Source organism: Denticeps clupeoides, chromosome 13, assembly GCF_900700375.1.
Source record: "Denticeps clupeoides chromosome 13, fDenClu1.1, whole genome shotgun sequence".
Taxonomy (NCBI): domain Eukaryota; kingdom Metazoa; phylum Chordata; class Actinopteri; order Clupeiformes; family Denticipitidae; genus Denticeps; species Denticeps clupeoides.
The window spans coordinates 18,649,911-18,662,625 of record NC_041719.1 but is presented as its reverse complement, the minus strand read 5'-3'; the positions used below and the strand labels follow the sequence as shown (position 1 = coordinate 18,662,625).

The 12,715-nt window shown below is 44.3% G+C and overlaps 1 protein-coding gene across 1 annotated transcript in view; it reads right to left on the bottom strand.

Moving 5' to 3' along the window:
• The window catches only part of anos1b (anosmin 1b), a 46,985-nt gene that overhangs the window by 29,228 nt on the left and 5,042 nt on the right, over positions 1-12,715 (bottom strand). Inside the window, exon 2 of the mRNA XM_028999970.1 lies at positions 6,776-6,823. Within this exon, the coding sequence (XP_028855803.1) occupies positions 6,776-6,823 (48 nt within the window). The remainder of the gene's footprint in view (positions 1-6,775; positions 6,824-12,715) is intronic.

The following is a 12,715-nucleotide window of genomic DNA, read 5'->3' as shown; positions in this document are numbered from 1 at the left end:
TCTAGACGTTTTATATGACCTCTGCTAAATGAATCTGTAGAAAATGACACGTTTAGCGCTGACCTTTTAAAAGACTTTTCCATTGTGGAGCGTGCCAAGGCCTCTTGCCAAAAGATCCCTCTCCGCTTTTCCAAATGAACCCAGCATGTTTGCAGTGAAGCCAATTCAGTGGCCTAATAAAATGATTAATTTGGGATACTTGTAATAACATCTGACTTTCTGATTCTCCCCCCTGCTCCGTCTTCCGCTCCTTCTCGCTTCCTGTCTGACTGTCATTCTGCCTGTCTGTCTGTGTTTGGGTGAGACTGTTGGCCCGTGACGTTTTCCTGTGGGATTGTGGTGTCAGGGAGCTCATGTCCTCTTCGTGGTAACTGGAGCTTCTTCTCAGAAGGGCAGGGATACGGGAAACTCCCTGGGGCCTCGTCACCGGTCTGATGCGCCACCGACCGAGAGGCTCATCACTGATATTGGAATTCGAGTAATGCGCCACTCAATAAATTAAATGCCGTGCAGGATGATGCCTCCGCTCCGGCGTCATAAAAGGAACCAGGTGCCGTTCCCAGCCTTCAAACGCACAAGGAGGGAAATTGAATACCTCGCAGTAACCCAATATGGCAGATTATTCACGGGGCCCGCTGGCGATGATCTGGCGTGGAATTCAAATGGCATCGCCGTGGCATGAAGAAAGCAGGTGAGTTACTGAGCACATAAAGCGCGCCGGCAGGTAGGGGGTGAGACGTGCGCTCACGGTCGACACCCCAGAAAGCTGGTCTTCGGCTGTGATACATTCCGCGTGCTGATCGGGGTCCTGGGTTCTTTCACCGCCTGGCCTGACACGGTGCAGGGATGACATCCAGGTTCGGACCGGGGGGATAATGCGAACATGAAAAGTCCAGAAGGCAGATAAAAGCCCCACTGGTAATACAGTAATAAAGTAGAGGCCGATAACCAGATGGGCCGAAGCAGCAGAAAAGGCTGGACGGCTATTAAACAAGTGCACTCATCTGTCTTTACTTCCTACTGGCCACAGAGATCTGGTGACAGGGCCGTCTTAAGCAACACCTTCCACTGACCTCACGTGGTTCCAGAAAATTGTAGAGAATGGCTCATATACACTCGCTGAGACAGACACATAAATCATGGCACACATGCCAACACATTTCCGAGTGACTAATTTCTCTCAGATGTGTGGGGGTTTCGGCGGTGGCTACAGGGAAAGTGGGCCGAAATTACACGCTGCTCTCAGCCTCAGGACACGTCACATGATGCTTTCTTTCTTTCTTTTTTTTTTTTTTTTTTACTTAATTTAACTTAATTTTCACTACCTACCACACACTTAAAACTGTAGGTTACCTGCCATGAGTTACCATCTCCTTATCAAATCTTTTACATTAAAGACCAATCGATGGCTTCTTGATGTCACATGTTGCAATAATTAGAGACAATGGCAGAGTGAAGGGTTGGTTCCGCACACAAATTGTCACTTTAGAAAGACAAAATTTGCTGTCTTTAAAATTTTAATGTGAAACATTAACATTTCAGGGTGAATATACAGCTGAACTAAGCGGTATGCGTAAGAATTCTACCATTAATTACGATTACTTGATAGAGACACGTTTTGATTGAGAATCACGACCTTACGAGGTGTAGCCTGAACTGTAGGCTGCCAAGGAGCTTTGGAGCTGTCTTCAGCTATGCAGTGACACCCTCAACGTATTGAAACTTTACCCAGAGGGGCTGTATGTATGAAAGCAGATGCCAGACATCTACATAGTACAAAGTTGGGGGTGATGTCTAAACAAACCCAAGTGTGTGCAACAAAACCAAAACCAGGATGTCCACAGGTCAGGCAGGAGAGAGGAGCGAGTGCATCTGTCAGTAACAGGCAACGTGGAAATGACCCAGCAACTGTAAACACTACACAGCGTGAAGCATCCAGTCCCCCCCACCCCATCTTAACCAAACTGACCCTTTCTAGGAGGTGTTAATGCGTCTGACATGGACAGTCTCCAGTTGTGCGCCACGTGTGTCTGGATCTGATTCTCCGGACACTGGATGGAGTTCATATGAGAGAACAGCTTGAGGCAAATCAACGCTGGCTGGAGTCAGAAAAGAAACATATTCAATCAATTTGCATAAATTATTTGTTCATTGTTTCCTCCTTAAAGCAGAAGATCATCTTCATACTGGGCAATTTTTCAGACAAGTGCACTCTCACTAAAATGCATAAAAATACAGGCTCTGTGGAGGGGTAATTAACGGGAGGCGATTTCCCTTTTCTCTTCTCGCATGTTACGATGCCGTTATGAAAGAGATTGCTAACTGGTGTCAATTCACTGCTCCCTTGGAGATCCTCCTGGCCCTTGCCTCGCCGTTTTTGCAGCACAAGACAGTAATGATGGTGAAGCCCGATCTTCACACATCTGACGCCTCGCCCACCTGTGAGACAACCTGAAAGAACCTTCCTTGCATCCATAAAAAACCTTCCCTTGTGTGGCGTGTTCATGAATCTTAATGGGTTACAGGAGCACCAGCTGCCGCATGCAACTGTTCTGGTGACTGCGCCCATTCGGAATGCGTCGGGACGCCTCCACCTGAACAAAAAAAAGGTGTAAAGATTCAAGAGGCGGGGCTGGTTACGTTCACGTTAACCCTAACCCTAACCCTAACTCTAACCTCTACACAGTCCGAGTTTGGTCATCATTCACTTCAAACCTGTCCAACTATATCGCAGGGAGACGCATAGTTTTGGTAATGCAGATTTCGTCTAGATGTACTGTCCAGTCTGACACATGTCCGACTAATCCACACGAGAGCTTTAGTTTACACGGAGGGAGAACGCAGCGGATCCACAAAATACATTTTCCAGCTATGACAAACACGCAGTGCAAACAAGTCGGCAGCTGGCTCACGAGGCTACTGTTTCCCAGTGGTGCTATCACCCTTCATCGCCGGGCTCAGGCAGATGACCCCAACGTGAACTGAGCCGGCTTTATTGGCCAGTGCTGGTCGTCCGTTGTTTGGAGAGGGGAGAGAGAGGAAATGTCCTCCTTCCTTGTGCAAATCGCCCTTTTACCTTCACCCCGTCCCCAAACCCCTAATACTAGACAAACTGCTCGCTGACCCCAGATCAGTTCCAAAGCACAAATTCCTCCAGCACTGTAAACAAACGGAGCGAACATGGGAACTGCTGCAAAGCCCTCTGCCGTGAACCCCCCAATCCCACCTCCCGCCGCCATCTGCAGGGAGTAAACAAAGGCTGCCTCAGTCAGCTGCCACTCATCCATTTCCCTGTGTCACCCTCTGTGTGTGTGTGTGTGTGTGTGCGTGTGAGACTTTTGCGAGGATCCCACCTTAAAAGCAGGGCTTTTGTAACTCCGAATTTGGCACGCTTGTTTTGAAACAGGCTATGCAAATGTTTCCTTTGGAGGCTGCACATTACATTTTACTGTGAGCTCGCCCAAGGCCACGGACAACACGGCCTTATGCAGCTTAAGTAAAGGTAGCTGCAAAGTACTTGTGACGAAAACATGGATGGTTCCCAAAGCTGTGAAACCTTAACATCTCAGCTCTGCTGCACTCAAGCCTCTAAAATCATTAAAGGTGGTATTTTATGGGGGGTTGCTATGTTCACGCACATCACCATGCGTGACCTGCATCAATGCAAATGAATGAGAAGTTTCTAGTCTCCTAGCTTCATCCAAGCCGTACATATATTTTTTTTTGCTCCCAGGAGCGGGGCACTTTATTCATTTTCTATTCAGTGGATAAGGTTAAACATCAACACAATCAACACATTTTCAGCCTATCTAAGTCATACCTTTGCTCATAATAACTGACGACCTTTACAATCAGCCAGAAATGAAATGACAAACATTGGATTTGTTCATGAATGTTAGATTCACAAGTTTGCCAGACAAAATTCTGACCAAAGAACTGACTACATATTATAACCGCGCACAAAATGTTGATGTCTGGTGACAGTGCCATGAATGAGAACAGAAACCAGGTAAACAGGGAGACAGGGTCCTCCATGTCACGTGGCCCGGTTTGTGTGTTTTCTATTTACCATTTTGGAAAAACTGCTTTTCCAAATTCTCATTACATTTTGGGCCATAATCTGGGTGACAAATATTTATACACCACACAAAAAGAATAGTTCGCTTCTCCTCTTCGAGATACAGGCAGCTAGTTTTTTGTAGTAAAAAGAAAGAAAAAAAAAGCCAGACAGTCTAAACATGAATTAAAAATGTATTAAAATTGAACTATAATAACACTGCCCAGAAGAGGTTCTTGACTAAACACGAGACTTACGTTTCAAAATGCAGCCTTTTATTCAATTCGAAAAATAACTAGGTTCAGCTGTGGCTTCTCATGAAAAAACAAGAACACTTCAAAATCCCGTGTTTCAAGCATTAAGGTGACAGACTTACTTGCCAAGGGTAAAGGACTGAAGAGGGCAAATATAATTAATATTATTCAATCTGTTTTTCAAGTACAGTCATCACCCGCCCGAGGAGGGGTTTGAACGCACGGACTAATGTGGTGGAACTAATGCAAAAAAGTCCGACAGACATTCAGCAGACAAGATGGTGGCAAAGGGAAAAGTTCCACAAAATGTTCAGCAATGGCTAATGCCATGGCATTCTGTACATCCCCCTTTTTTAAAAACTGAGGTATAGACGATGGTCCTTTCAGACGCAGTGGGAACATATTCATTTTCACAGCAAGCACAATTCAAAGGCTGGAATTGGGTTTCTGATTTAGTGCACTGTCATGCAAATGTTCATAGACTCCAGTCTTGCCATGACAAAAACCATATGTGCATGTCCTTCATTCAGCAGCAGACTGCTCCGAAATTCTGCACACGTCCAAAACGCGCTGTTCACCTGCGTCTTTTCCGTCGGACTTGAGACATGCCGGCGAGGGAACACACCTACTTCCTGTGCTGCAGCTCGACTAATCAGTTCACATCGGCAGTCAAGGACGTGAAAAACAGCTCGTGTTGTTCTCCATGGGTGTTCCAAATGGCTTCTAAAAACAGACTGCTGTAGATAAGGAGCCAGATGCGAAATCTTTCTAGAAAATTCACAGTATTTACGGTGCAGTGAGAAGTGGCGAGAAATGGTTCAAATCAGTCTCTCACCGTTAAACTCGTAGCTCGTAAATGGTAACTAAGCATGATTTATTTTTGATGTCTCTTCTATATCATACTGCAAAAATAAAAATCTGTGTTATTACATGAAAATATGTGCATTTAAATGCACTTTTCCTGGTCTCAAGCTCTGCATTCGGGTCCCCGAGATGGCCACACAGAGATTGACCCTCCAGCACCACCCGTGAGGATTTTGCTCTGTGGTCACAAGGTCAACCAGCCAGGCCAGGCCTCACCTGCTGGCGAGGGGAGAGGCTGAGGTGAGGGTGATGACAGAGCCAGTTGGGGGGCAGGGCGCGGGGGTGAGGGGTGGTCGGTGGGTTCATGGGGTTAATCCGGGTCCAGGACCATGGCGAAGGAGCGTGTGCAGTCAGGCTCAGAGGAAAGGGCGACCCAAAAGGAACGCTGGATTTGCAACTTTCAGTTTTGGCAAAGCGTGGCTTACACCCAGGTCACCATGCTGACAGACGGGTCGGATCAAGCTCAGGAATGGGCCATCTGATCGTGTAATAAAACCAGCTGCGTCACATTTATTACACATACGAATGTTTCTGCCATGTTCTACAAATGAAACATGGACACACATCATATAATAAATGTGCATGCTGGGAGAAATGAATGAACAAACTGCAACTTCTTGGCAAGTTGCATCTTATTTCTAGGCTCTTTAACTGAAGCTGTTTCATCCCTCGAGGACGTGAAATGGCTGTCGTTATTTTTATAAGAAGCACAACATTTACTTTACCTATTATTGGAGGGATTGTGGGAGGACAACCTCCATCTGAAAGCAATTAGGACAGCTCAAGTCCTCGGCGTGAGAAGTCGGGCCTTAATGGAGGGTAAGCCCTACCTTTGTCAGGTCCTGGAGAGAAAAAGTGGGGGGGTGGGGAGGGCCAAAAAAAAATTCTGGCTTAAGGCAATTATTATTAACAAGCTAACCGTGGGCCTGATTTGGGCCAATTAGCAGCGCCCATCAAAGCTCACCGAGAGGTCCCACTTGAGTTCTTCATAGCAGTGGGAGAAGGAGCTTCTGCTCTGCTTGGCTTGGACGAATGACCGAAAATGACATGGCGTGTGTTGGCCATAATGGGAACCAAGCTTGACTGAGAAAGTAAAATATCCAGCGGTAGGAAGTGCGAGAGGGAAAAGCTGCCATGTTGTCTGCACTACATAAGCAAACCCTTGTCCTCTGAGAAAAACAGAAAGCGGTGTGTGTGACGTGATGCACGAGCTGGTTAGGATTGCGCAAATGTCTTGTTTTACTACTTATGTAAGATTTGTATTTTCCAAATGAAGGGACAATGTCCAAAGCTGAGTTGTTCCAAATGCATGAATGTTTTTGAGTATTTAACTTAACAGTCTGAGACAATATTTGTGTTTCAAAATGTAAACCATAACGTATATATTTTTAAAATAAATTTTAACTCAATATAACTTTTTCTTTTTATTAGTAGCTATTGACAGACATACTGTAGACTCAGGTACGTATTATTTCCGTAAGCCCAACTTAAAGATGTTATCAAATCAAAACCAATTTTGCCAAAGGATTTTCTGCACACATGAAGGTCATGATATGAGGTGAACTATAACTAACACACACACACACACACACTGTCTTACCTGTGCACATCTCCGATGGGACTGACACCAACTCAAAACACTGTCACTCTGAAAGAAAAAAGAAAGAAAGAAAGAAAGAATGAGCAGGGTGTTGGCAGTTATTTCACAATATCATGTATACCACTTTACAAAGGTCATGCAAAAAATACAACACACATTTTACTTTAATGTAGAAACAAAAGTGTGAAACTTTATCTTGGTACCATTGGTTTAAAATACAAGAACGGAAGAGGCTGCTGCATGCCTGATACCTGTTTCATATACGTTGCTGAACCGTGTTTTTTCATGCACTTCAGACTAAAATGACATCATGTCCAGAAACAAAAGTCAGAATTCCCCTGTGCAGCTGGACATGAACATCCGTGCAGCGAGGGCGGAGTAGCACCTCTCAGCGCTCCGTGTGCCGTGCTTTCTGTCCACAGACACAGACCCGCCTACCAACCAATGTGTGGCGGGGGATCTGGGATGAATCACAGACCCCGTAAACTCCAGAGTGTCTACCGAGTGCAGCCACAGCGTCTAGTGCACGTCAACACCTGACCACATGCGCGCTCGGAATATCGGTGACAGAAAGGCCACAGATGACTAATGTGAGTGATGGCAGTGTGGCGTCTGTGCTTTTTCACTGAAAACATGGGTCCTGAATGAAAATGAATCATTTACAGATAATATTACATCCTGAGCGGAGTTATATTTCAGGACTACTCTCATGCCCACTGTCTGAGAATCTCAGCCAATACGGCTAAATCACTGAAGATACTTAAGTGAAACCCAAACAGTCGAGCCGTTTTCTACTTTTTCATAGACTGGGTAAGAAACACCCTAATTTGCTTTGTGCACCCTCCCAGAGCGGCCCTTTTGAAAAAGTAAACAACATTTATCCCATTCAGAGTCATTTAATATCACTTACGTAAGCTGTCGCATCTCTCTTGTGAGCTCTTAATTATGCCGGAATGGCGGAGATTAGCCATTATTTTGGAAAACCCGAGGTTTAGTGGTTCTCTGCTGGAATGTTAAAGTGTAATATCATCCCTGGAGATTACATCAGCACCTTAAATCCTCCTTAATGAGGTTTCACCAAGCAAACACCCAAAAAACAGCAGCGTGAAGCCAAAAGAAGTTGCCACTAAGACAGGAACAAACGTCTTGAGAGTCGACTGAAGTAAAAACCTTCAGCAGATAAAAGTTCGCCGCACAGCATGCTGGCAAACTTCATTCTGCTCGCTAGCGGGCGCGGATTGGAACTTTAATAAAAAAAAACAAAAACATGAAGCTTCAGAGGGTCGTGGGGAGCCTTTGATGGAGAGAAGCACCGTTGTCATAACAACAGTCCCTAGTCCAGTTTGAGTGGCAGGGTCATTGCGAGAGTGGGAGCTGTGAACACGTTTCAGGAGCCACAGGAACGGAGTGAAGGCTGCTTCCCTTCTTATATTCAATGTTAGCTCAAGGACGCGGCTTACCGCGGGTCTGCAGTAAATAAAGTATAAGTGACCGCGATACGAAATCACGAGAAACCCAATTTTGCTAGTTTATTGCGCTGTGATTACCTCTAAGAAGGTGCATAGAATGCGTGATGTATTTCTGTCAAGAGAACCAATCGCAATTTCGCCACGATGAACCATAGCACCAACCCTCCCATGACCCTGGAAAATGGCTCCTCATGAGCGTATTGGTGGGACAAAGCAAAGTATTTAGATTCTTCCCTCAGTGATATATTATTCCTTTGCATAGTATCTAGGTTTTGCTCATGTATATTAATATGCACAGGAATGTTGCATTATGTGATTCCCATCCCTACTTGCTTAATTGCCTGTGCTGATGATTTGTACAGATAATTTGTCCTTTTAATTGTGCCCGGACTAGTGCACCTTACACCATACAAACTTCGCTGAAGAATTTGCTGGGAAAAGGTTTTGCTGGAGTCGTAGCACACGGCCGTCACCTCAGTCGATTCGAGAAAGCCGTTAATCAGGGCTGTTTTAAGTCAGACTTCTTCTAGTCCGGCAGCAGTAAGTAGTGCATCAAAAAACAGACAAGAAGAGGTCTTATTTTAATGATTAAATGGGAACCCTTCACCGTGACCCCGATCATGCATTGCATATCAATGTTTGGTCTCTGCATCAAAACAAACTCGCTCCTCCATGTTCCAGTGCCGTCCTTCACTGTTCATGGGAATTTCTCCTGGCTGTGTACACAGGAAGGCCAGAGATAGCATCTGAAGAAGCAAGAGGGTAAGGAGGAGAGTGAAGAAAGGGAGAAAGATATCGAGAGGTGCGGGGGGGGCCAGCGAAAAAGAGACGTTAAGAAAAGTGCAAAATGGTGAGAAAGAGGAGACGTGGCCTTCATCGCTTCTCATCATCGTCATCGTCTGCCGTTCGCCGCATCCTGCAGGACTCCATGATTGGTTCTGTCAGTCAGGCAGCTGGCCTGTTGCTTTGTTCTTAACCCCAGGCAAACATGTGCAGCTGTTTTACGGCCGTGACTCCAAACACGAAAGGGGGGGGAGACGACTCTCACCGCAGAGACACAGACAGCGACGGATCTAAATATTCTTTATGACATCTGACAGCAAAAATGGCGTGTGAAATTGTTGTGGGGGTCAACCCCAGCGGAGCTGGTCCCGCATTCCTGCCCTGACCGCACGAGGATTTGGAGAAAGTGCTTAACAGTCTTTACTTTTCTAATTCTGTCATTATCGTGATCGGCAAACACTGCGGGCCGATTGTAATGGTTTCTGTCTGGGTTATTATTACGGGATTCTCTCCATGACCTAAGATCGATCTGCAGCTCAACAAATCAGCGCCCCTGAGCCGGAGGCACGGAACGTACGATAACTCATGCAGGCTTGTTTTGGGAGTGGGAGAGATTGGAACCGACCAATGCAGACTGAGCGGACGCATGAGTCCACGTGTACATGCTTTTATGAGGACAGGCGTGTTTGGGAATAAGGGCACATGGGGGGAGTAAAGGGTGCTCTGTTTGCATGTAGCTCAGACCGCCATATTTAATAGCCCAATTACATGTCAACTGAAAAGGCGGGCAATTCAGTAGTAGCCAGTTGAAAGCCAACTAGCTTCCCAACAATTTGCAGATACAGATAAGACAAGGTAATCATTTATAATTGCCATAATGTTAGGGACTGATACAGGACCCATAAAGCATTGTTATTAAAGTCAGGAATAGATTCCAGAAAGCCCATAATTAGAACAAAATGACAATGGCTTACATTTCAGTGGGTAGTAGATAACCAGATACTGTATGGTTCATAGATAAAAAGATTTATTTGAAACTTTTTTCTCACAAGAATTATTTTAATAGGTTACGGTAAAGAGGTAAAAGTAAAGTCATTGGTCAATTTATTCTACCATAGTGTATAGTCATTTTTGGCTCCTCCGAGCAACTTTTCAAGTATGTCACGCGTTCGACATAAATTGGAGTTTAGCCCAACTGAATTTTGCTTCTAACCACAGATGCACAATTTGGAGGAAGTGTTACAATGAGCGTTACAGAGTGGTGGTGCCACTGTCATTACTTTTACATTTAAACGTCCGACACACTGCGACCGTTATAATGACATAATCTATTTTCAACATTACACCAGAACACAAAAACATTATTTATTCTAACTATTTTTGATTCGAGGAATAAAGAAAATAAATTTATATTAATTTTTTAATTACTTTTATGTATAAAGGACCCATCACATGTACTTGCTGTTAGCACAACCTCCAAAGTTATAACACTAAAATGAGTGGTATCAGTGTGGACAGTGGCTTTGTGGGAAGTCCTTTAGCAGGAAATCCTTTTATCTCGGAACCTGCTTCTGCGAAGAAGATCAAAGAGAAGTTCAGTCCCATCCACCTCATCTATGGCTAATCACTCAACTGCCCAACACTCCAGACACCAGGCTGGTGTCTCGGTATCTGATGAGTGGAAGTGACTGCTCAATTCCAAAGATGACTGAAGTATTCATGGATTAAAAAAAGAAAAAAAGTCATCTGACTGATCTTGGATCTAAGTTTCACTATTGACGCAGGTCTCTCATTCAATCTGCATGTAGATAATATCACTAGGTTAGCATTCTTTCACCTTGGAAATATTGCAAAGATAAGAAACATCTCAATGCACAATACATAAAGGTTGGTCCACGCCTTTATCACATCAAGGTTAGATTACTGCAATGCATTACTGTCTGGATGCTCTAGTAGGTGCATGAGTAAACTCCAGCTAGTACAGAATGCTGCAGCCAGAGTTCTAACTAAAACTAGGAAATTTGACCACATCAACCCAGTCTCACAATCACTGCACTGGCTACCCATCAAATTTAGGATTGACATTTGACCTATATAGCTCTTAATGGTCTCACCCTGCAGTACCTGATTTAACTTTTAGTTATTTACGACCCACCACACCCCCTGCGTTCGAAGGGGGCGGGGTCACTACTGGTACCCAAAGTACAGAAGGTCACAGCTGGCAGCAGATCCTTCTCATATAGAGCTCCGCAGTTGTGGAACGGCTTTCCAGTCAGTGTCCGGGACTCAGATACAGTCTCAGTGTTTAAATCTAAACTGAAAACACATCTGTTTTCTCTGGCCTTCTGCTAAAATCCCAGACACAGTGTCAATTACAAAGTACACAGTCACCTAGTCAAACACAGGCATCGTTAAATTCACCTTAGCTAAGCTGTCCTAGTTAGGGTACAGGGCCACTATTACACTAGTGTACCACCATAGCCACATATTTCTGTACCAGTTGTACAATGCCACCATCTACCGCTGCTTCTGTTTGTTCTCTCCGAGACACGGAATCAAGTGCACAGACCACCGGCATACTCCACTGTATGTGATTTTGGGCTATATGAGAAATATTTATTTATTTATTACCAAATGCTCTGTGTTACAGGCTCAAATCTTGGGCGGCACCATTACGGCACACCACCCTCACAATCCCACCACATAATAACTATATCTCATTATTTTGGTTAACAATAACTGGTCTATATATATCATGTGATATTTTTAGGTAGACCTACAGCATCCAATATGTTTCTCCTTCCTCACAGTGTTGTGGTGAGATGATACAGTTCAATTAGATCTCTTCAATCAAAATATACTCACTGCTATAATCAACCTCCCCCATTTTTTTTTCAATTATTTTGTTTCTATTGATTGCGCATTAATGTGTCACAACAATAAAATGGTAGTAGTCTAGTGGTAACACACTCACCTATGAAACAGAAGACTCAGGTTCAAATCCCACTTACTACCATTGTGTCCCTGTGCAAGACAGGGGGGGGGACTGTCCCTCTAACTACTGATTGTAAGTCGCTCTGGATAAGGGCGCCTGATAAATGCTGTAAATGTAAACAATAATCAACTTTAATCTGACCGCAGAGGCTCACTCATTGTATCGATGGACATCTTTAATCCATGAGTATTTAATAAAAGCATGAAATAAAGCGTTGTTGAGCTGGACTAGTTTGGAAATAATGCTTTGTGCTGCTCTATGTGTATGCGACAATTGAAATTTGAATTTGTAGCCTTTGAAATTTAGTGTCTTCAATGTCGAGGACATACATAGTGAATAATTACATCTTTTCTACGTTTTCAAGGCTAACCATTGGTTTTACACACGCAGTACATCATGTCTCCATTAGACAGTTCTTCCATCGCCACAGGCCCACACTACTTTCCCTTTATCCCTGACTGTTTTCAGCACTTAAAAACATCATTTCCCTGCAAATCCAATCTGAGGGTTTCATTTAGTTACTTTCCCGCTTTCTTCCCGTTATAATTGTGCTATTAATGCGCGGCAAGGGGCAGAGCAAAATGAAGTGGCACATTCTCGTTGTGGCCCCTGCTTATCCTGTAAACATGCATTTCAACAAAGTGGTCACATTTGGAATTTTAATTGCCCATGTGTGTCAGTAACTCCTACATG